At 39.7% G+C, this 24,118-nt stretch overlaps 3 protein-coding genes across 3 annotated transcripts in view; 1 reads left to right on the top strand and 2 right to left on the bottom strand.

The window, feature by feature from the left end:
* The first annotated feature begins 105 nt into the window (after positions 1–105).
* Positions 106–7,307, top strand: LOC140942800 (ubiquitin-ribosomal protein eS31 fusion protein). The gene is made up of 5 exons (XM_073391807.1): positions 106–157; positions 262–330; positions 1,395–1,449; positions 6,177–6,364; positions 7,084–7,307. Exons 2-5 carry the CDS (start codon positions 283–285, stop codon positions 7,273–7,275), a joined length of 483 nt encoding a protein of 160 aa, XP_073247908.1. The 5' UTR covers positions 106–157; positions 262–282; the 3' UTR covers positions 7,276–7,307.
* Positions 7,308–9,365: 2,058 nt separating this feature from the next.
* Positions 9,366–14,664, bottom strand: LOC140943248 (calcium/calmodulin-dependent protein kinase type 1D-like). Its single transcript, XM_073392316.1, has 3 exons — positions 14,495–14,664; positions 12,885–13,369; positions 9,366–10,098 (listed from the first exon to the last, which is right to left on the bottom strand). Exons 1-3 carry the CDS (start codon positions 14,637–14,639, stop codon positions 9,394–9,396), a joined length of 1,335 nt encoding a protein of 444 aa, XP_073248417.1. The 5' UTR covers positions 14,640–14,664; the 3' UTR covers positions 9,366–9,393.
* A 4,823-nt stretch (positions 14,665–19,487) lies between these two features.
* LOC140942703 (uncharacterized) overlaps positions 19,488–24,118 on the bottom strand; it is a 29,941-nt gene continuing 25,310 nt past the window's right edge. The window contains exons 12-20 of the mRNA XM_073391668.1: positions 23,716–23,784; positions 23,072–23,160; positions 22,370–22,452; positions 22,209–22,266; positions 21,565–21,646; positions 20,978–21,132; positions 20,648–20,735; positions 20,163–20,240; positions 19,488–19,857 (exon numbers count right to left, since the gene is read on the bottom strand). Coding sequence (XP_073247769.1) covers positions 19,780–19,857; positions 20,163–20,240; positions 20,648–20,735; positions 20,978–21,132; positions 21,565–21,646; positions 22,209–22,266; positions 22,370–22,452; positions 23,072–23,160; positions 23,716–23,784 — 780 coding nt within the window. The 3' untranslated portion in view covers positions 19,488–19,779. The remainder of the gene's footprint in view (positions 19,858–20,162; positions 20,241–20,647; positions 20,736–20,977; positions 21,133–21,564; positions 21,647–22,208; positions 22,267–22,369; positions 22,453–23,071; positions 23,161–23,715; positions 23,785–24,118) is intronic.

Raw genomic sequence — 24,118 nt, 5'->3', positions numbered from 1 at the left:
CCGAATTCTGTACTCTGGCTAAAAATGAACCGGATGAGAGATTGGGCATGAGTCTGATAGAACGGTATTTTTGACCAGCGGCTTGAAAGCCCTGCATTAAACCTCGAGTCCACCCCTCATCTTCCTCTTTCTCGTGGTCTGCCGCCATCTTGCAAAGGTTCGAAATTTAAGGAATAATTTTGCATCTGTACTCCTTTTTTCGTTACATTTAAGCAAAAATATTTTGTTTAATTTCTCATCGGTCGATTTTCTCTCCTACAGGAAATTTGAAGCGGAGCCACCATGCAGATTTTCGTTAAAACATTGACTGGAAAAACGATCACTTTAGAGGTTAGTGTAATTTATTTGGTGACACGTGCGTTCAGATTAAACGCTTTTACGACTGATTTAGTTTACGCAAACCAGAGGGAATGGCCCGTACCGATATTTTTAAAACGTTCCAGTAATGCTATGGCAAGGATGTTTTATTTCCGTACACATTTACGCTAACTTACTGGTATTAAGGCTAAAATGAAAAACTTTGAATGGTTAAATTTCCTTCCAACCCCATACATATAAAACTTATTATGCGTGCAGCAATTTCACACAAATAGTTAACATGAGTCGAAACATGTACGCATATTGAATGTATGGGGCTTTATGGAAGTCTTACCAGAATTTTATCTCAAGTTTACCCTGGCTGGGAGCAACTATGTTTGTAGGCTATTAAATCTCCCAATTTTAGGTTTCCCTTTTCAGATTGGTGATCAAGTCTCACTCATTATCTCTAATCAAGGCAAACTTACTTGTTCTTTAAACTTTATACTTATATGTGCCCCTCTTTCTATCTAAAACTTATCTTTCTTGTTCTTTAAACACTTGTCATGGCTTGCGAGCGACCGAGCAACTTACCTTGCAAGATGGCTGTATACTCTGCATCTGCTATCCACCAATGTTTTGTCTTTTCTGTCAACTTGATAATTATCAAGGACAGATCAAGAGGCACACACTGGACTGGCAGTGTATGCCAGGTCTTTTTTACATGTCTGTAGTTGCTTGGAATGTCTCTTTCATTGCTGACAAGTTGTACAAGTTATGACTTAATTTAACGAGCCAAAGGCCCAAACAGCCCGAGCTTATCCCGGTTTCATTAGCATGAAGCACCTAGGAGTATTGCTACTCCCCCCTGGTCGGGATGCTAGTCCATCGCAGGGTCAACCCCCAGCAGTATGTTGCTGGTACCCATTTATACACCTGGGTGAAGAGAGACAAAGTGGAGTAAAGTTACTTGCCTAAGGAAACATCGTGACGGGCAAGGCTTGCACCCCAGACCTCTAAATCCAGAGTTTGAGATGTTAACCACTCAGCCACACATGCCTCCACATGACTTGTATACTCTTATTTATTTTTTGTAGGTTGAACCTAGTGACTCAATTGAAAATGTAAAGACAAAGATTCAAGACAAAGAGGGTAGGTTGAACTCTGGTTTAATGTAAAATAATTTTTTAGCGATTTGACAAAAATATGTTGGTTGCATCATAAATGACTAGGCATTTAATAGGAACTCATATGGAAATCTTTGACTTATTCAGGTTCCCCTTCAAAATTACATTAACGTCTAGTACAGAACAATAATTGTTCTGTGTAAGATTGTAATCTAATTTTGCATTAAAAAAATTCACGTTTCAGGGCTTGAAATAATTTCCCGGCTGGCGCCAGTCAAGTTGTCTGTTCAAACCTATTTTTGCTCGGATACAAACCATTTTGGGCCAGACAAATGTCTTTCATCGAGCGTTATCTGATTGCAATTTACAGTAAAATACATGCGCACTATTATAAAAATACTTAATTACAACACTACACACACTCTCCGGAATTGGCAGTGACAACTTTATAGAGGACAAAGCAATAAGTTTTTAACACGCAACTCCTGGAAATTGAAAAACGACTGTTTCCGCCCCACTGCAAAGTGTTTCTGAAAGTTTGCACGGTCACAGATGGCAGATGGGGCTGTTTTTTGCCATAAACTTGCAAATTTACATGTACAGTACAGCTCAGAGATAACTGTCCACGTTAACGTGCTTCAAACTAGTTAGCAAGAAGTTTGTTGACGCGAGTCCATTAACGTAACACGCTTCAAAAATGGGCTTGCATTAGAACTGATTAGTATGTATGAGCTAGCGTATTGTTCCTGGTTTATTGTTGTCACAATAGCCGCAGCAAAAGGCTTAACATTGTCTACAAGACTTGGTGAAGACTGAAACAGGGTTTCAATTCTACACAGTAATCGACTGCTTGATTTCACAATACGAAGTAGAACGAAAGACGAACAAACACAAAATTACTTGAAGACTAAATTTTCAGTAATCCTCTAACTTTTCTCAGTCACAAAAAACTTTCTACTCTATAAAATAATAAAATCTACTCGGTGTTTAATTCTTGCGAGAAATTCCTGAACTATGCAAATTCAAGATACAGTATCAGTTGACAACTCCTCAGGAAATTTGCATCGATTTGCATGATTCGGATGATACTTTGCGTCAAAACATTAATAGAAAATATGTTTGAATGGCATTTTGCATCATTGAAATAGCAGAAGTCGTCAGTTCACCAGTTGAACTTTAAAACAATCGATGACTTTAGATCTGTCAAATCCACAATTAAAGGAAGTTTGTGTAAATAAATGTTCGATCAACGGTGTGTAAACAAAGTCTCAAGGCGCTTCTCGTTGCTTTTGTTCTTTTGGCTTGTCTTTCAAATTCAACTTGCCGATATATTTTTTTCAATTGCCTGTTTGTGAATGTCCATTGGCATTATCACAGTTGAATTTCTGGTCATCGTTGTCTATAGTCAGGGTGTTCTTTGTTGGAAACATTGCTTGTACCTGAATTGCTGTTTCGCGATTGGGAATAATATCTCAGTTTGATATTTCGCCCTTCGCTTTTTGTGAGACATGATTGTGTACATAAAAGTTTTGCTTTGAATATACATATAAAGCTTCAGAAAACTTCAGAAACCTCCAAGAGCCTCAGAGCTTTGAAAGTAATATATAGTCTCATGCAATGCAATCTGCTTTTGAAACATAGCACAATTTTTCGTCACGGTAGTTGCGGTCATAAGCTTGGCAATGAAACAGTTCATGCGTATCAAGTTCCATCGCAAATAAAAACTAGCCCAATTTTACCAGAGATTAACTCAAGCTTTGAAGAACGCGCTATATTTCCTAGTAGAATAAAAACCATTGTTTCTCGAAAGTTTTCAAGGATCAGGAATGCAATTTCAGAGCCAAAGATTGGTCATGTTACAGACAGACATGTTTGGTATAGCTGATAGCCAGATAAGCCCAGAATCGTTTGAGGTTACAAAATAGACATGCTGTTATTTATATACACTGTTTGGTTGCATTTAGAGCAGGCTTTTGAAACCATACTTAAAGAAATGAAGCTTTATATAGATCTCCTGGAAGAAACATTCGCTTTATAACTGTTATTAGTCTTGTTTTGAGCATACAGTCGCTTGCGCTGTCTTGTGTTAAAGCTGTGTGTCTATGTAAAATTATCGAGAAATCAGACTTGGGTGAATCTTTTGCTTTCTATCCTGCGAAACTCTATCCTCGACTTGATTCTTGACAGGCTAAGCTTGTTCTCGATTTTATATCTGTTATACATGTAGTTACCCAGAGTAGGGAAAACAAAGCAAAAACAATGAAGCATTAAACAGTGCATAACAAAAGTGAAGGCTAGTTTCAAAAACGCGCTTTCAAACCAGTTAACGATTTTGCGTTAATGCGAAAAAATGTGCATGTGTTTTGCGTGTCTGTTGGTCACTTATCTCTGAGCTGTACTGAATCTTGAAACTTCGTCACTGCAACTAGAAAATACCCCAAAACTACCAGGTGTTCTCAGACTATTATTGCTATAACTGGGCACTGGCCAGTGCACGATGTAAAAGCTTTGACATTGGCACATTTCTGAGCTCATTGTTGTTTAAAAGAGCAAATGATGATCTCTGATAAAAAACAATCTTGTGCAAGACAATACCAAGTCCAAACAAGATCGCAAAGCAAATGGGGGCTTTGAACACAAAGTCGCCAGTTCTAAAAAGGTAACATTTTAATTTATAAGTAGTCAATCTTTCTGTTGTTTTTGCACAAGCTAATGCTCAGCATTTCTCCCCTCCCCAAAAAAAGAAAAATTGGCGTGAAATTGTTGCTTTTTTAATGATCGTTCCGGCAAAATCGGCTGTTTTTTCCCGCAAATTTGTCTCTAAAAATCCCACGAATTTGATTTTTTTCTGCGACCTATCAGAGGCCCAGTGTTATGAACGGTTTACATCTTCTTGATCTGGTCTCCTTTTTCTCTCTTTCTGCCCCCACTTTTTTTCCTTCACGAACATCAATAATGTCCAATCTTGACCAATCATATTTTAAAAAAGTGAAGGACTGAATTACATTAGAAGCATAAAAGAGCGGACAAAATGTCCGGTCATGTAAGGATTTGACTGGACAAAACCTATTTTTGACCGGACATTGTCCGTTGACCGGCCGTTAATTCAAGCCCTGCATTTCTCTCAAACAGGTATCTTTGAAAACTTAGTCGCCTGAACATAAAATTTACTCATCCAAACAAACAGAAGCAAAGACCAAAATAAAGGACTCAATATGGATAATCATGCAAAAGCTTTTCTGAGATGTTTCCTAGTAGTTGTTTAAATGTGTTTTTCTATTTCTGTGAGAAACAATATTTTATGGTGATCGAATAATAAGATTATGGTTTGAAAGATGTACCCTTGTACAGTTAAACAATAGAAAATGTTTTCCATGTTTGCATAACCTGGTATAAACACACGAGGCGTGGGGAGAATTCGAGACAGTCATGTTCATTTTGGGTTTGCATAACTTTTAAGAATTCTCCTAACCCCTTGAGTGTTTATATCAGGCTACACAAATACAGGGAAAAAGTTTTCTTCTATTGTGTTTATCCAATCAGAGTGCACGTACTATCTTTGTTATTGTATAACTGCCAACTAAACAATTTACATCTCAATAATATAATCCCTGTTGGCTTATACATGTACTCCTTACAGAACTATAAATGTGTATTTTGTACTCTGTGATCTCAGTCCCAGATCCACTGGGTGACAGCACAACTAAGTTGACAATTGATGTTAATAATAGTATTGTGTTATTAGTATGCTGGACAAAACTCTTCTGGATTGATGTTTTACTATACAAAAATAAAATAAGCCAAGGAACCTTTAAAATATTTTTGTCCTTTAAACTTTATTAAATTCCACACATGGAAAATGTGATCACACAAGGGAGGACTTGCATTAAGGTGTATCCAAACGTGGTAACTAAATCACAAAGGTATGCAAAATCACCTGATTTCTAAGAAAAACAAATCAAATCTTTTTCACTGAAAACAAAGTGTTGTTGTGTTAGAATGTTGTCTCAAAATAAATCCTGCAGCGAAGACAACTCGGAGCACTATAATCCTTTCATACATTAGCAGTTTAGAGAGTCAAATATTCAAGTTATAATGCTACCACCAAAGGGCCACGAGGCGAATCGAACAGAGTTGTTTCAAGCTGCTGTGCAACAGAATGTGAGAAAATGGCAAGCTCCTTGGAGAAGAGCCGAGAATAAGGTCCCCCAACTATTCCAGAGGCTGAAATAGCAGTGTCTGAAATTCTTGGCCGACTACACTTTAACAAGGAAGCATTTTGTGGCTGGTTTTAAGCGCAAGCAACAGGCCACCATCTTCAAAACAGGTCAAAGACAGATCTATTGGCAAGAAGATGGAGTTTTGAGATGATGAAAGTCGGAAGAAGGTGCCGTATTTCAGTGGTGAAATAACTTGTAGACTGTAAATAAGTTTTTCTTCCATTTTCTGGTTGAGTGCTTTTCAAAACATCCACCAACATGTCATGGTGACACTTTGTTATGTGATTCCTTTTTCTTAGAAATCACGTGATTTTGCATACATGTACCTTTATGATTTTGTTACTAAGTTTGGATATGCTGTAATGCAAGTCCTCCTTGCAAGGTCAACATGAAAATATTTTTCCATGTGTGAAATTTACAATAACATCACATCAATCCAGATCCAGAACAGTTTTGTCCAGCGTACTAATGATATTGTGTTGTTCTATATACAACAAGACTTTCATTAAAAATTTACCCTTTTCCTTGTCAGGTATTCCTCCTGATCAGCAGAGATTGATTTTTGCTGGCAAACAGCTTGAGGATGGAAGAACACTCAGTGATTATAACATCCAGAAAGAGTCAACCCTGCATCTTGTCCTTCGCCTGAGGGGAGGGGGTAAGAAAAGAAAGAAGAAGAACTACACTACCCCCAAGAAAATCAAGCATAAGAAGAAGAAGGTGGGTGAGATGCTCTGTTTAAGATGGAAGTGCCATGTTTTCAGTGATTGCACATTTGTCATCTAAAGTTGTTCATAGTCTTATACTTTAGAAAGCAGGGTTCTCATTAAGTTTTGAAGTAGACAGGTAGGATGTAAATGTAGGCAGTGTGGCAATCAAGTGCTGTAGGCGATTTGAGGCTTTCAGGGCCTCACTTTTCCCATGTTCTTCCAACAGTAGATGGCTCAGACCTCAAGGTAGCCGGTTTTCAGCCGGTTGCTGGCACTTAATGAGAACCCTGGGAAAGTATCAGATATGGTTGGCCCAGGTTCATGCAGCTTAAATCTGCTATGTGATGACCGGGACCCACAACTTAACTTCACTAACTTGTCTTCTCTAAGAGCAGAAGTTACTGAAAATTGTGACAAACCTAAAAACGCACATGAAAAACTATTGTGAGCTTCATGTGGGGTGAAGGTTTATGCTCCAGAAATTCCAGGGGTTTTTTGTTATTGTTGTTGTTTTTACATGCTTCTCCTTTTTTAAAAAAGTACCTGGAGGATCATTTTAATAACAAAACAGACTAAAGTGCAATCCCTTTTAGATAACATGTCCGGATATGTGATCATACTTTCTGCATTATTACCACATGCAATAAATTCTATAAAAAGCAGTGTGAAAAAGGCAGTTTCTGATCATAAACCTCAAGGGGTAAACGTGATGTTTCCTTCCACCTTTAGGTCAAGCTGGCAGTGCTGAAATACTACAAAGTTAATGAAAACGGCAAGATCCTCCGCCTGCGGCGAGAATGCCCAGGGGATTCTTGTGGGGCCGGTGTTTTCATGGCCAACCACTTTGACCGCCAATACTGTGGCAAATGTTGCCTCACCTATGTGTATAGCAAACCTAAAGATGAAGGCAAACAAAAATAATTTGAAATAAAGTAGCTGTGAACTTTCCAGTCTTCTTTTGCTATAGTTTCTTGTTGGGTTTGAGGGTTGTGCAGGTGACTTGTTACTACATAGTTATTGAAAATGGAAAGATCCTCCGCCTGCTGCGAGAATGCCCAGGGGATTCTTGTGGGGCTGGTGTTTTCATGGTTAAACTACTATGTAGCAAAGCAAACTTGTTCCCGGGCCCTCTCTTCTCTCTATTCCTTGGAGCCCTGGGAATGAGGGGATGTTTGCAGCACCAGATTTTTGTGTGTGGAAATTTTGACTATTTCTCTTTCACTCTAAATGTGAGAAATAGTACAAAAGTGCCGGTGCTTTTTTTTGTTTGTTCGGGTGCATTCGCTTGCAAAATCCGGAATTAAATAATTGTGAAATTCTGACTTTATAGGTTTCTTAATCAAACGTAAAATCCAAAATGGATTTCATGCCTGGATCTCCTTATTGGAACCCATGTTTCAGACGGATTTTGATTGGGTAAACTTTGTCTGTGGATTGTTTTTTCCTGAGTGACAAAGTCGACAAAGCAAAACGGACTTAAAAAAAGTCTTTAAGTCAAGGGCATCCTTCAGAAATAAAGGTTTGTTGCAAGCAAGTTAATTACCACTGAGATCTTAGCAAAGATGATCTGTGGGTTCGAATATTTTCATCGCATTGTTTGTTAAAAAGGGAACTTTTTGTGCCTTTTTTTCTACCTTCACCCTTTTATCTGCATCCGTGAGAACATTTCTGGCAAGGCACTGCAGAAGTGCCTACCAGGGTTACCTAAAGTTAAACCAAAAGAACAAAAGCGCTTGGCACTTTCTACCTGCCAAACTATATTGGGTGTGTAGATGCAAATATACCCGAGTTTTCCTTGAAATGAAAAATACCATTGCTTTACCTATGTTTAGATCTTAACTGTATAACCCTTATGTCGTAACGCATTTCTCAATCGGGATGTATATTCCATGGGTTTTGGTAAATTTTCACGAGGCCAGTAAATCAAGGACACGATAAAAATTTAAACAGATACGTGTGTGATTGTTTTATTGAAGTTTACTTAGCCTGGGACCAGGCCCCGCAGTGGGGGAAACGCGAAACCTGGTACCAATCTAGAGTTTACTGTAATCGCTGTTTCCTATGAATCTTTTTTTCATAACGGCGACGTAATGTATTTAATGTAAAAGTATTCGTATTTGAACTAAGACTCTTCCAGTTAAAGCTGAAATGTGTATTATCGTTCCTTCTGACGAGATATGTAATGATAAATTATCTTACTTTCATTTAAGAGCGTATTGCGAATCCCATAGTAAATACATCCTTGTTTTACTGAAATATGCTTTTATTACCTGCCCTCTTGTACTAAGTCCTGCCCGCAGACATATTCCCTTATAAAGTCTGTACTCTTTCAAAAAAAAAAAACCGATAGCTGAGAATTGCTTTATTTTATCTGAAAGCTCTAAAATATATTGAAAAAAAAGGTTTCCAGGCAGAATCACATTAAAAGTCTTCCTCTTTGACGTCCATAGCCTTGCCTCCCACGCCGACGTTCTTAGAATTTCGTCACGCGTTCCTGTAAGGGAGGATTGCGTGACGAGCCAAAAGAAAGTCTGCGTGAAGTCTCTGATGCCGATGCTATGAGATATCTACATAAAGAATAAAGGGTGGGCAGAAATCATGAGGCTATGATAGAATTCTTGTTCCCAGCCACTGCTTATTTTGATTAAGTAATGAGGTTATTGAAGATGCTGGGTTAGCCACCCCCCCCCCCCCCCCCCCCCCACTTTCTTAGGGTTCGTCATGCACGGACGCGTGACGAACGCGGGGAAGGCTAATGCTGGGTAGGACGACTGAGCGCTAAGAGTAATTCCACTGTTCGCCTGGACCTTCCCTTGATGCAATGCGTTCTTATTTAATTAAATTTGTCCCAAACACAACTTTCAGTGACCCGCAAAGAGCTCCAAGTTAGAAACTGTTGAATGGCATACATCAGGGTACATTTGAAAGCGTCTTTTAAAAAGGTTGGATCCATACGTATACATTGCTCGTAGCCCAGGTATTTTTTTATTATAAACGACACTAAAGTAATGATTTTTCAGTGTGTTTGTTTTACTAGAGCTATACGGTCGTTACTCGGCCAACCTCGGACAAATTCATGGCTGAATGATACAGCGGGAAGAATTTTCCCTTCAAAGGGTCTAGACCTAGACGCTGCATTTTCAAGCTGGAGTGCATCTCGTTGATGGTGTACTTGAGTTTCTCCGTGAAACGAGAACTGCTTGAAAGCGCACTGCTGTGCTTTCTTCTCGGGCGGGGCGAATCCAAAGCCGACATTTTGAAGAACCAAGGATGTCTTACAGCTTCTAAAGCCGTGATTCGCTGTGATGTATGTACAGTTAGCATGGATTTGACAAGGTCTTTGCATGATCGAGAAACTTTGTTCCACACTGGGGTGGATAAACTATACTGACCCCGAACAGCAGCTAATAACATTTTCTCACTGTTATCGTTCCAAAATGGCGGATAGCCCGCCACCAACAAATGAAGCAGTACGCCACAGGACCAAATATCCACAGGACAACCAATAGGGTTGTCCAGAATCGTTTCTGGCGCCAAAAACATGGGCGCGCCACGTGCAGGGCAGCATATGACGTTTGAGTGACGCGGAAGCGTAAAAGCGAATCCGAAATCGCATAGCTTTACAACAACCTGTGGAGTAGATTTCTCTGTCGCAGATGAAACGTGTTTGATAAGTATGTTGTCAGGTTTGACATCTCGGTGAACGATGCGTTTTTTGTGGAGGTACACTAAGGCTTCCAGAACCTATGGGAAAAGTACAAAAATTCAAAAAATTCTAAAGCTACCTTGGAAGTAACTGATACTGTTACCTAAAAGAAACTGACGACATTAACAAACGCCTGGAAAAAAATTATGTTTGTGTTCTGTTTCAAAATATCACCGGCTTTAGTTTTGCTTAAGCAAATTAGTCACAGTGTCCCTGAAATATTATTGTCATAGGGCATCCAGTTAAAACGCTAGAGAATCACGACTTAGTAATATTTTTAAAAAACTGACGCTAGGAAACAATAAGTAAGTAAATTACGTGAATATGTTGATATTGGATAGATCGTTACATCTTTACAGGTAACAACCAAACAAACTCCCCCCGACTTAGGAGCAAGTTGACTCTCTGTGCACATTAAAGCGTACTCAATTTCGAGAGTGCAGCTCGAAGAGGATAAAGGTACCAAAGGACTGGTATACGCATATAAGTTCATGCTTATCGCGAGGCAATCTCAACCCGATAGCCCGGATGGGAAAATGGCGCGTTTTGGCTTTTGCGCGGCTCCATCCTTGATTTGGGGGTAGGGGTGGAGGGGGGATGGGAATTTGCTGTTCCATTTTATTCTGTCCAAGAGTCCAAGATTGCAACTTTAGGCGCGTCACTATGCGCATGACCAAAAATGAGCTCTTCTTGGGGACAAGAACTGACTCTCAGTCGGACATTTTGAAACAGAAAGTATAATTATATTCGTGCCACCATTTTAAACTATTAACTACCCTAATAAATCAATTAGGCAAGCTCGCCTGTGACAGTGCCGTCAAGCGTTTAAGAAGGGCGAAAAGTCTCCATGTATTATTCATTTAACAGTGCAGTTTAATGAGGGTACATCAGTCGCCTTACCGAGAGTTAATTCAGTTTATTTTCTCCGATTTCTGCTTCCTTTATGAGTCAGGCTGTGGGGAAAAATCCGGAAGTATGACCGTCTTCATTTTCACAATTTGATCCCCGGTGACAAAGCATACATACCTACTGTTCCGTACGTTAAAAACCCCGAAGTGTTGTACCGGTTTTCAACAGGTTTTAGTGAGGCAAGAGAGAAATACGCTCTTGAGCGGGGACATGAGAGAGGGCATGCAGGAATCATAGTTATCTCTTTAGGAAAGACCACCATGAGCGACGCGTGCCTAGAATCCCAATTAACCATAAATTTTGATAAAATGTAGAAACCGTTAGCGGAAGATAGATAAAGTATCCACAAAGTATTATGTCTCAGATGCGTCGTTAATCCGTCTATAAGCTACACCGGAATCGTGACGCAATCTGTGTCATGCGCCACAAAACGTGCGTTTGCTTCTCACAAGAAAGTTGCCAGTTCTTGTTTACTTCACTGGAACGCGATCTTACAAATTATGGAACGGATCGATGTCATTGAGATGTTTTTTTTTTTTATGCGAGTTACCGATTTAAAAACTGAAAGCTGGCCTACCACCCCTGACTGAAAAACGCCTTGAAAACTCGTGGCAAGAGATGATTTAGCTCAGTAGATTGATCAGAAAGACGAGTTCCTTTTTTGTCAGTATCTGCAAATCTCTACTATATAAAGCATGGAGAAGTATGAGGTCATCAAGTTAATTACCCCATGGAACTTATCAATTCAATTGAAATATATGCCATTTACTTAGCGGCAAACACTGACAAGATACGTTGTGGTAAAGCAAATATACCCTTGGTATCTAGCCTTCGTAGCAAGCGTTTCCGTTTGGTTTCGGAGCAAAGAAATACCGATTTTGGCCGAGCGAGAAATGAAACGAGAGCACCATTTTTCGCGCAGTCTTTGACTCTCGTTCCTCGTTCTTTGCTCCTAAACCGCACGCAAACGCTTGCTACGCAGGCTATTGGTATCTTGCCCAGTGTGGTATTTTTATCTGTGTCATTTCGAGTGGCTTTGTTGTTTTATGGAATGTTTAGAATTAATCTCTGAATTGCCTATCGACAGATGAATAAAAAAGATACACTACGATCTCCAAAACAGAAGATTCCAAGCGCGACTTAAATCGGGTTATTTTCCCGAATACTACGCCTTAGATGAATCTTTTCACGTCGCCTTTAAGTATCTTAGCCGACTTCAGTCAAGTAGCGAGTCAGTAAGGATCACGGTACATATTTGTCATAGCCAAGCGATCTGATAAATTTTCCGCTCTGTATTGTTTAATTTTGCCATCTCCAGAAAAAGGAACTTTGAGAGGGTTAAAGTATGAGACTAGAATTTTAAAGCAAACCGCCAAGCAAATGCATTGTAAGTGAATGTGCATACAAATAAAAAGACACGTTATACAAAGATGCTAGTATTGACCCGCAGATTCCTGCTAAATCAATCCACGTGCAAAGCGTTACGGCCTCTTCTTCTCTTTTGATTCTACAGTAATTTTTTTGGGTAAAATTTGAAGGCAAAAAGAAAAACCTAAATCAATTTTTTTAAAAATTCTTTTCTAAGGATGAAAATTTGCAAAGTGGTTTTAATACATACAGCACTTCAAATGTCTCTAATTGAAAATGTTTAGCCTGAGAAAACGTAACCGGTCAGTTTTTTCCATGCCGTCAGATCGTTCCACTCTATTGTGAGATCGTTCCACAGAAAGTCAGATCGTTCCAAAGATAAAAAGTCATGTAAAGTTTTCTAAATTTGTCAAGTCAAATCTGAGTGTAAGCCCTGAGCATAGTTAGTAGGTCACCTTGGAACTATGTTCTGAGCGCTGAGAAGAGTGGCCTGTTTTCTCAGAGAAAATATGTTCTGAAATGTTATTTATCAGTCAGATAATCTCACCTGTTTCATAATATTTGCGGCATCCTTTTCGCTGTACTTCTGTCTTTGCATCATGTGATTAAGAAGGCTTCCTCCATCCACAAACTCCAACACAAAGTACAGATAGGATCCCGTAGTAAAAGAAGCGTATAATCGCACGATATTTTCGTGAATGACATCCGACCACACTTCAATTTCCCGTTGAACAGCACTCTCGTCATATTCCTTATGCCTTGTGTAGAACTCCTTCAGCGCGAACACAGTTTGTGACTTGGTTTCCACGCATCTATACACCTGAGCGAAAGACCCCTCGCCCAGCAATTCTTGGATTCTAAAATCTTCTTGGTCATCATCGGCGAACGAGATCTCGTACATGATGGTCAGTGACCTTTCGGGTTGAAGACGTGGACGCGCTGCAAGTGTGCGGTTTTTGCTTCTGACAAACGAGGTGCAAATTACGACTGCTTTGTGATCGAAGAACACGCAAAAAGTTGTTTGGATTACATCTATAAATACAAACAAACATAAAATTACGTCAAAATTAGTAGTCCTCCTTTGAGCGGGCCGACATACACCTGATATTGGATGTAACAATTAATTGCCTTTTGTAAAGATACTAGCTGATGAGTTATCATATATATAAGTACTCGTGGAGAGCGAAAACGAAACCCAAATTCCTGCTGATTTGTCAACAAACCCTCAGAAGTGTTACGCGGCAAAAAAGAAAACAGGTTCTCTGAATGAAAACTAGGCGATTGTCACGGATTTTTCTGTTTCGATTGTCGCATTGTAATCCTTAAGGCGTTACTCACTCTTTCGTTTATGCGTTATTAGTGCAATTTAAGTAAACAGAGATAAAATTGCCGAGCAGTCGAAAGTTTTAGCACCACGAGTGAAGTAAAGAAGCTTGAGGAAAGTGGTTTTTTGACGTGCATTCCTGAAGTGACGCTTTGTTCCCTTGTCTGTTGTATTGAGAAGCACCTTGAAGCTTTTTTCATCTTCGCATCACATTGTGTAATCTTGAGCTGATTTGCAAAGAGCAAGAAAATCGCAGTTGGCCTCGCAGAAAAATGCAAGATTCCAGCTACGTCAGCCTTAAATGAATCTCGCAACTTGAGTTAACTAAAATTAGGTTTTCTCCATTCGCTTTTTTGAACTCTTGAGACGATGGATATAGCAAAATTAATGATTTATTTACTTGTTAAACAAAGCCGCAAAGTTGCTTTGAGGCGGACGTGAAGATAATTAAATGGATCGTTTTATTTGATTTTCGAGCCCTCTTTTCGTCCGGCCGGCCGAGCAACTCTTTCTTTCTCAGAAAAAGGAACTGAAATTAATTTCAGGCTGACTGAAAAACCACTTTGAAAATGAAATAAACGAATAAAGGGAAAACGTTGAACCGGTTGTCTTTTGAATCCACTTTCAAAATTCATTTACATAGCTCAAAGAAGCCCGCTAATAAAGCCTCTTGAGGAAAAAGACTTCATTTCTATACTTATTCCAGATGGTCTAAGTCATGAAATGACCATGGACCTAACTTCAAGGTTTGGAAAATTTACGGTTGTACACTTTAGTAAGACGGAGGCGACTAAATGGCGGCAGAAAATACATAGAAACTATTGTAATGATACCTTGCGTAATTAATGTTCTTATTGTCCCGTGGACCCACGCTTTTAAAACAATACGTGCCTGGCGACTCGAGGTTGAATTCGCGGCTATAAAAGTGTTTAAAACCGGCATTGTTAAATGATAATGGAAGTAATCCTTAGAGAGCATTGTCCGTGCTTGCTCAATTAGAGATAAAGTGAGCACGTTCTGGTCCTTTATCGGATATTATTACCTCAAGAATAGTTCTCTTGAATTGTGTACGTATAGGAACGATATAACCCTATGATCGAAGACTTGCGATCAGAAAGAAAAAATACTGTAACCTGTATTTACCCTCGGCAGTATTTACAGCACAAATGGCCTGAATAATTAAACTTGAGTTCCGGAAATAATAAGAAAGTTAAAAAAGGCAAACCAGCAAGCTAAATATCGAACCTCCGGCTTCGGGACTGACCGAGAACAAACAAGCTAGGAGTCAGGCCAGAGTTGGTTTACGGGCCCGAGGCTTTCCGACTGTAAAATCCATGTGCGACCACGCTGCCTATCAGATTTATACACTGTATATACAAGTATGTGCGTCCCCGTCGGCTTACTCGAAACTCCTTAAGCCATTACAATGACAGAAAAAGAGGAGTAAAACTATCCAAAGCCTTCTTTGCAATTCTTTTGCGTAAACTAGTCACTGGCGCTCTTTTGTATTGTGAGTACAACTTCCTGGGTTTCGGGCCATGAACGGTAACCACTGACGTCACAGGTGGTACAAGGGATTGTGCGGTTCGGAAGTAGGAGTAAGACTCGTGTAAGAACCTTTTAGAATAAAGAAGATCTCGGTATTTTTGTTTTCCAAACTATGCTTCTAGTTTTCATCTAGTTTTGCACGATAGTCACCATCGCGAATAAAATCCCACGGAATACACTTCTAGAAGTGACTAATATAAAACATCTCCATGTAGCCAGCCTTATGTTGGAGATAAGGCTACACAAGAGACCATAAAGGGGTTTTTGTCTCTTGGGCTGCAAGGTAAGGTAAAGCCTTTATTTAAAGAGGGTAACCAGGTGACAGTTATGATAAAACTATAAAACATAAAATCGAAACATAAAATCAAATAGTAAAATAATTTTACAATGTCATTATATATAAAAAAAGATAAGACTGAATTAACATTAATAGACAATTAAAAACAAACAAATTAGTATTTAAAAACTAACTAGAGTGTAATTTAAAAATTTTAACTATTTAAACAACTATTAACTATCTAGACTAAAACAAGTAAAAGTTAAATGAACATTTTACTCATTTTATTATTTTACAGACTTGTTATAAGAGGTTATATGAGGCTACTTTAAATATTTAAAAGATATTCAAAATTTCGTGTCTCTCTTTGCTTAGTAATTATGTTCGTATACAATTTCGTTTTAAAGGATTTAACACTTTTTCCCTTCTTAACGTCAACGGACAGTTCATTCCAATTTCTAATCATTCTCACGCTAAAAGTGTTGCTAAAGTTAAATGGGACCTGGAGAAAATTTAGTAAAACTGAAATAATGGTATAATTTACGACAATATACGACTGGGGTAATTGTTTTCAGACTCTAAAACAAAGCTAGTAGTTCGGGAATTACACTTTTTGTTTTATTAAATTGTCTCAATTGACCCCCTGGCTTGGCTACGAGCTACACCAACTGAAAACCGTAAGCTTCGTTGCACTCTAACTTCTCTGATTCTTGTGGCACATTTAAGGACCCAAGCTACTGTTCGTCAAGAGTAGGAAACTTAACCGCGGTCTATGTGATGTGTGAACATTTATTTAAGAGGTTGATAGTCAATTGAAATTCAAGTCCTGTGTCTCCCTGTTGATTCACGGTGACGAATACAAATAAACTAAACTAAACTAAGAATGTTTTCTGCGATATGACGTCGGCCAGCAATTAAAGTAATCTTAGTAAAAGGGCAATCTTTTTAAGTCCCGATCCGTTTCTAGGCTTGTACGTCGCAATCTTCTTTTATTTCTTATCGTACATTCCAGTTGAGAAATTCCCTATCGTCCAATCTTTATACATGACTTCTATTCTAATGACTTTTTCATGTTTATCCAGAACGATGCTGCCCTAATCTCCATTATCCTTTTATCTCGATCAGTTCATTGTTTTGGACAAAACCGATATTCATGGCCTTAGATTAAACTCAGAACATTAAAAGATTTAATATTCACGAATATAAACAAAGTTTGTTTTTGTTTGCCGCATGTGGGATGCTGATATAATGAAAGCTCAAAATGTCGGTTTTCTTTTGTTCACCTTTTTATAGACTTTTGTAGTTATCACTCATTTTACGCTGAGAAATTTAAAGCAACATTTTAAGATATTTACAACCTGAAAGGGGGGAGCAGTCGTCCAGAGGAATTCTTCTAGACGAAGTTAATTCCCTCTCCTAAAGTCTCTATGATACAACTTAGGATGTAACTGATGATAAAATTTCTTCAGTAGAGGCCGAGGAAACTTTCTTTGCATGGAGGTTGCAGGTTATGGACAGTCCACAGCCTTTCAGTCTTTGCTGAACGCAAAAGTACTGAAAGAACGCGATAAATTCAAATCAGCGAATAACATAAAATATACATAACTCATAGTCTCAATAAAGATTGACAGAAAGGTTGATGGTCTAACAACATCAGCGCTGGACTATCTCTGACTCGACCACAAGTTTTTAGATGAAAAGGCCTTAAACTTTCAGGTCATTGTACTTCCGCGAGCGCTCTCTCCCGTGGGGGAACATGTACAGTGAATCGAGTTTTTCACATTTGTTCATATCATTGAGATAAGTGCAGTGGACGATTCGCTTGTGTTCTAACCAACCTACTCTTAGTAGCCGAGAAGAGCCGTTTCAATTGAATGACTTCGACTTCCGTCAAGTGCCTTGTGCGCCGACTGAACATGATCACCGCATTGGCAAAACTGTGCCCGTGACGTGCAAGGCAAAAATGCTGTAAATGCCTTCGGCTCGTGTCTTTCTAAATTATCGCAATATGTTATTTGCTTTACAAAATGAGGTGTTCTTCTAATAATTCATTCAAGTTGTTCAGCCAATACAACGCTCAATCATGCAACGCCACAACTTCGCAAAATCGTTCAAAAAACATGTTATGAGGAAGTTTTTTTCTCCTTTATATATCATCTTATATTATATTTACCACATCGGGAATGCTGCTCTCAAAGCCGACACAATGTTCCAAATTTCACGTTCATTTACCGTAAGAGTACATAAATGAATTATTGGCGGTCATGCAATCATTCAGAGGCCCCACACACTTACACGATTTCTCAGTTTGGTTGTGTAGGGTTTAAAACGGTCCATTTAAAAGTCTCGATTGGATCAGCTTTAATCACCGAGAAAAAGTGCTGCTTTGGGTTCCGTAAGGAGATCTTTCGCAATGACCTCGGTGTGTGTTACTCAGTCAAGTTTTTCCCGTGTCTTCCGGCACGGAGAGCTAATAAAAGGCTTATTAGCTTACCTTACTGAGATACTGCAACATGTAAACCACTGAGCTCGTTATCATATGCAAAAGTTCCAAACTCAGTCCAATTTAAGGGTGTTTCGACAGTCGTATTCTTCATACGGGGTTGATACAAATTTAGTTGTCCGAAACCCCGAATGAAATTACCATTTGTTTGCAAAAATAAGTTCCACTGTTAATTAAAGAGGCATTGGACAATACTGTCAGCAGATTAAGGGATCTATTTCATTGTTCGCTCTAAGGAAACATACCCTTGATATTTTATGCATTAGCATTTGTGATTAATTATCTTGATGATTGCAACATAAAGGCGAGAAAGAGAAAAACTAGTCTTATCAAATTATAATTCCTTGAACACCCAAATAAAGATTAATGACAGTTACCACTACAGAAGACTGCACTTAACTAGACGCGAACCCACCACTTCTCTCTTATTTAAAACAATGTATGTTTAATTGCGTTGTCGGGTAACGGCTCTAACCGTTAATCAGTCTGCGAAAGCAATCCACTTAAATAAAAACTGACGACCCGTATAAAGTGAAAGCCTTTCAAGATATTTTGTTGACAACTGGTTTCGGCTGCTGTCTACAATAGATAGGTCTCAGAGGTGTTCAATTCATGACACCTATCAAGCAAGCTGTTTTCTTAGCCCCATCTTTATCTTAGTAAAATAGATCTAGTTATTCCAACGATGTTGGAGACAAACGAATCATGCTGCGCGGAAACTTGACTATGAATAGCTTCTCATGCGAGTAGGAGATGATATCACATTGTTAGCCTAAGGCGTGAAAGCCAACCCTACGACCGTGTAATGTTTAATTTGGCACTAAATTGGCTATGCTTTAGCCTCCTTCGCAGGTATCACTGTCCCGTTTAAGAAAAAGGGTGGAAAATTGGGACAGAATGGGGAGTGACTCCTCCTCTTTTCTCCTTTCCTCTTTCTCAGTCCTCAAGTCAGTGTAACCGTTGCAGAAGGAGTGGCCCCATGCTTGATCTGTGAGGTTCTTCTTATCAGGAAGCGCTGGTCTAGTGCTTAAGCCAGGGTAAGTGAAGGACTGAGAGCTGAACTTTTGTGCTTCAAACAACGGCAGCATAAAAATTCTCCAGTTCATTGAATGGCAGTCATTACAGTCGAATCTCTTCGTAAGGATGCCTCTCTATTACAGACAATCACGATTCTTGAGAGCAATTTAAATACCAACTTCTCACATTCCCCACCTCTATAGACCTCTATAGTACGAGCACCTCCCAGGTTCTGTAATAAGGGCAATTGGCTTCAACGTAGAAGATTCTGGAAGTCTGCAGACCCACCCTTGCCCTAACTTAACAATAACTTCTTACTTTGCACAAAATCTTGGGTTGAGGGAGGAGTAGGTGAGCACTTCCTTATGAACTTACACTGACCTCCTTAACAAACTACCAAAGAACACCGCTCTTTTTTTCGCTTCCAAAACTCTTTTAAGAGAGGTTCAAGATACAAAGTTCAGAACCAACACAAAAGTGGTTATATTTGATATACATTTAATGACGAGTAAAATATGCTATTTTTAAAACACTCTGTAGAAAGCATCAAATTCTTCCTAAGACTTTTCGTCATTAATAAAAAACCCTTTTACTTTACAACTATGATTTAGTAATAAAATTCAAAGGTTATAGCTTTGTCTTTGTGAAACGAACAGATGTCAACTCCTTTAAATATAGTACTTTATTTTATAACCCTATCTCCCACCCTCCCCTACCCTTCCCCCTCTATCCTAGATTATGTCCATTCTGCGCCTGTCGTCTCGTCAATTAAATCATTTTTTTGGTGCACTTTGTTGAATTGTGTGCGGCGTGATAACGTTTTCTTCTACCGCAATGTTCTTGCTTTGACCCTAAAGAGACAAAAGAAGGGGCTTCAGTCGTTTGTGACTAGTAGGGAAGTTAAGCAGCGAAGTTTTTGAGAGACGCATGTCAACCAGAAGTGGACTTTTTGCACACTTCAGCCGTGATTTTGAACAAACGTTTGGGCAAATCGTCCCTAAATGAGTAAAGAACCTTAGCCATATAAATTTGGCAGCGTCAAGGCATTATAAAAGAGAAAAAAAGCTCACTTCTGGTTGAAGTACGTTGCTCAAAACGTTGCTGCTTAAGCTTCCCTTTTAACTCAACGCGTACACAATCACGTGAGGCTACTCACCTTAGCATCCGGGAAATCTAGGTCCCAGATCCTTGTGAAACCATCGGCAGAACATGAGACCACTCTATGTGGGAGGGCCTGGAAAAGAAGAGAAATAGAATCAAGTTAGTCTCTTGTGATCGAGGATAGGAGTCTGCAGCTACTACTAACTGCAGCCGCTACAGTGGCAGTAATGCGCTGAGACAACATGTTTTGAGAACGTTTAATCCTAACAGCAAGGGATACCATTCATGCCAGGGCGGTTCCACGGAACAGTTTGTTTTTAGAACGATTTTGGCGCGAATTTAGACCCACGAGCCAATGCGCAAAACCCGCAGAACTGAAAAATGGTATTGGTGACCTTTTAATGACGTTTATTTTTCCTTTTGATATACTTCGAATGCGCTGATAGACGGAGTGGAGCTTCCATTACCGCTGGAAAAAGTGCTCTAAAATCAGGAGCCTATTATTCAAGAGAAAATAGTCTGTGAAAAACATTGACGTACCTTAACACAGAAAACTGGGCCTCTATGTCCCTGTAAGGACCTCAGGCACGTAAAGGTGCTAATGTCCCACTCCTTCAATAAATAGTCGCTGTTTATGAAAAAATGCACACAGAGTAACTTGAGGTACTTTAAACACAGGCCGCCCAATTTCGAAATATAAATGTCCATTCATACGGTGTACAGGTTACCCAGCAGTCAAAATATAAGGTAGCCTGTGTCCAACCGCCCCCTGCCCCTTAGGGGAGGGGGTGAATGGTCACAAGCTAAATATAGATAATGATTTAAAGGGAGAAAGCATTAACAAAAATTTCTTCTTATGGGTTGGCTTACCCTCCCGATGAGAAGAAATGTTGATATTCGTTGTAAGCAAGCGAGTGGACTGGACCCTCGTGAGCCTGAATAGCAACCTGGCATTCTCCAGTTTCCAGGTCCCAGAAAAAGATCATGCCGTCCGCGGAACCACTAAACACCAGGTTACTAAGCACCTGAGACAACAACATACAGATCACATTAACAAGAAAGCTGGCTTATCCAATAGCAATAAACAGTCTAAAAAACCATCAAAATAACAGCTAAAAAATAAGGAAGGACGCAAAAGAAATACATTTGAGCTATACTGAGCTGGAACGGATGATTTTATTTGCAAGAAGAGTTAAGCGGATTGTCCTTCGGCAAAAACTTTGGCCCAACTCACTTTGGACAAACGCCGATCTCTGGTTGGCCCAAAAAACGAAACCCTCTCTCCACAAAGGAAGTGCTTTGCGTTCGGCCGGAGAACGCTACATTTGCTTATAACGAAAGTACTGCTCTTCTGAGAGGTTAACAATTCAAAGTAAGAGACTAGGGGATCGTGTACAAAAGAATCAGCTGAATTTATGAATTCATCATGATATATAATTCCTGTCTTGGCTCCCTACCTTTAAGGTTAGAACGGCATCCTTATGTCCTACAAATGTTTGAAGACACTCTCGCGTTTCTAGACTCCAAAGTCTTAGTGTCCTACGACACAAAGAGACCAAAAATCTCTTTTAGTCTGCAACTTTGGCATTTTGTGGACGAACATTAGCCTTCGAAAACAGCCGTTTCTCCTCGCTCCTCGCCGCTTGGGATGTTTCGCTAGGAGAAACAGCTATTTTCGCAGGGTAACGAACATCAGCAGTGCTAGCCAAGGTTGTGTTTGGGTTTAACTGCTGCTATGGCGCAAACAAAAAACAAAAGTAGTGTCATAATTTCAACCTATCACGAAGCAAAATTCAAACTTAAGTTGAAAAACGTCTTTTTAAAATAGCACCTAACCGATTTTCTCCAAAGAAAAAGCCTAACAGTACTGTGGTTTAAAGGGCCGACGAGCACTTATTCTGATTTCACTGTAACACTGACAGAGGATTCTATCCCTTGCCTCTTCTTTGATTCCCTGTGTTTGGCCAATTCATGTTTTGTGCACTAAAATTGCTACAAGTTCAGTTGTTGTCTTTCTTCTCGACTACGGGACAACACTAACGCCGCAAAGGAATTTGCAGAGGGGGTGGGGGGGGGGGGGGGGTGATAAAATATTCCTTACCTATCCACAGAGCCACTAATTATATACTCTTCATTGAACTGAAGACACGTGACTGCACCTGAATATCAAAACCACTGTCAGTTAAACGACAACAAACCCTTATTTACAGCATATTCTTATTTGACTCGTCGCTGTCCTTCAGTTTACTAATTATTTCGCACCTTCGTGTCCTTCAATAACGCTTTCACATTCCCACGTGGCTGTACTCCAAATCCTTATTGTACGGTCATGTGACCCGGTAACTCTAAAAGCAAATAAGTTGATTTTAAGAAGCGTTTTTTAACCAATACATATTTTGAGGGTGGAAAAAGAGATGGCTACAAATATATTAAACAACTGAGATATATGCGAGTTCTGATTAGTCACATAGAAAAAGCACACGGGGAAAACAGAAATGTTTAATGGTAGCCTGCTTAGCAGGCGCTTTAAGTCAGGGGCGTAACCAGCCCATAGACCTGTAGGCCCGGGCTTACAAATCCTTGGTTTGATCACTCTACCGCTTGTAATGAATTATGCGCTGTTGGGGTGAGCTAAAAAGCTTAAGAGCTCAAAGCGTTGGTGAGGTTAGTGCGTACTAGTCATGCGTGCAATTTTCAGGATATGTGGAATGAAAGTCAGCCAGGTCTACAACTAGTCGAAGAGCTGGTTACGCCCCTGTAAGTAATATGAACGGAAGAAGGAACGAGGCGCGCGAGGGGAGCACGCGTGTCCCCCTCGCGCGTCCCAATCACTTTCTTCCGCCCATACAGTTCAGTGGTGACACTGGGTCTTTCGAGAAATCGGCTGGTCCTGTCACTTAAAGATCTACAGATTAAGCAATTCTACAAGGCTCACGTTTCGATCAGGGAGAGTACCACACTTACAAAATGTCGTCGTTAAATTGTAAACAAGATACGCATCCAGAATGCCCATAAAGCACCTTGATTCGGTGAAATTTTACGATGTGCCACACCTGGAATGAGAAATAATGAGAATTAAAAGGTAATGAATTAGATATAGTCTACGTGGTACACTGAAGTTCGTTATTCCTAGCGCGCGCAAGAAAGGGGGCCCATTCTTCTCAAACTCTTCATCGAACTGACACAAGTGGGCCACTTCTCAGGCTAATAATAAAACAAACACACGTTTTTTAGACTGCTCTCAGTCCCCTATTTTTCCGTAAGATCGTCGAGACCGACCGCTTTGCGTTACTGGCAGCCATCTTGAATGAGTGTCAAAACTACTTAGGGCGCAGGGGACGCTCATCCAAGATGGCTGCCCGCAACCCAAAGCACTCGATCTCGACGATCCTACGGGAAACTAAGGGACTGTGAACAGTCTGCACGTTTATCAACAGCAAATAGCAATGAATGTGCCCATTATGTAGGTGTTTCGTACATAGAGGAGCCTATACAAACTTTGGGTATGCATAATGATTGCATGCATACAATATGAAGGAAAATTCGTGACAAGTGCCTTCAATCCTCCTCACAAGCTCTACTACAGCGAAACGAAGTTAAATACGAACCATGACAGTCATATCCCATGATCCGCTGATTATCTTCTCATTGTCAAACTGAAGGCACCTCACTCCACCCTGTAAATAATCAGAGCTGTGTTCATAGCTTCAAACCAGTACACTAAAGAGTAATACGTTAAAGTACTCTTTTACACGTTCCCATACAATTAATCTTCAAGAAAAGTGATAGCCTGGGATCTAGAAAAAGCGCGCAGGGCTTTATGGTCTGAAACGACACGAACTTTGGGTGACCATCTTAAATAGGCCATTTCCGAGTTCCCCCGGGCCTCTGTTTCAAAACGAGGGTACGTGCTCGGCCTTTGTTATGGAAATCATTTTTCATTCTCTTGCAAATAAAACTCATTTTCACAAGAAAGGTTGGGCACATAGCCTCATTTTGAAAGTGAGGGTT

This window comes from Porites lutea, chromosome 7 (assembly GCF_958299795.1).
Source record: "Porites lutea chromosome 7, jaPorLute2.1, whole genome shotgun sequence".
NCBI classification, from domain to species: domain Eukaryota; kingdom Metazoa; phylum Cnidaria; class Anthozoa; order Scleractinia; family Poritidae; genus Porites; species Porites lutea.
This window is presented reverse-complemented; position numbering and strand designations above follow the sequence as displayed.

Excerpts from the sequence above, each read along its gene's own strand:
- LOC140943248 (XM_073392316.1), bottom strand. The coding sequence starts at position 14,639 with ATGCTCTCTAAGGATTACTTCCATTATCATTTAACAATGCCGGTTTTA. Across the intron at positions 13,370-14,494 it reads AAGAACATTAATTACGCAAG|ATGTAATCCAAACAACTTTT; the intron begins GTATCATTACAA and ends TTGTATTTATAG. Across the intron at positions 10,099-12,884 it reads CCGCAAATATTATGAAACAG|GTTCTGGAAGCCTTAGTGTA; the intron begins GTGAGATTATCT and ends CTTTTCCCATAG.
- LOC140942800 (XM_073391807.1), top strand. The coding sequence starts at position 283 with ATGCAGATTTTCGTTAAAACATTGACTGGAAAAACGATCACTTTAGAG. Across the intron at positions 1,450-6,176 it reads AAAGATTCAAGACAAAGAGG|GTATTCCTCCTGATCAGCAG; the intron begins GTAGGTTGAACT and ends TTTCCTTGTCAG. Across the intron at positions 6,365-7,083 it reads TCAAGCATAAGAAGAAGAAG|GTCAAGCTGGCAGTGCTGAA; the intron begins GTGGGTGAGATG and ends TTCCACCTTTAG.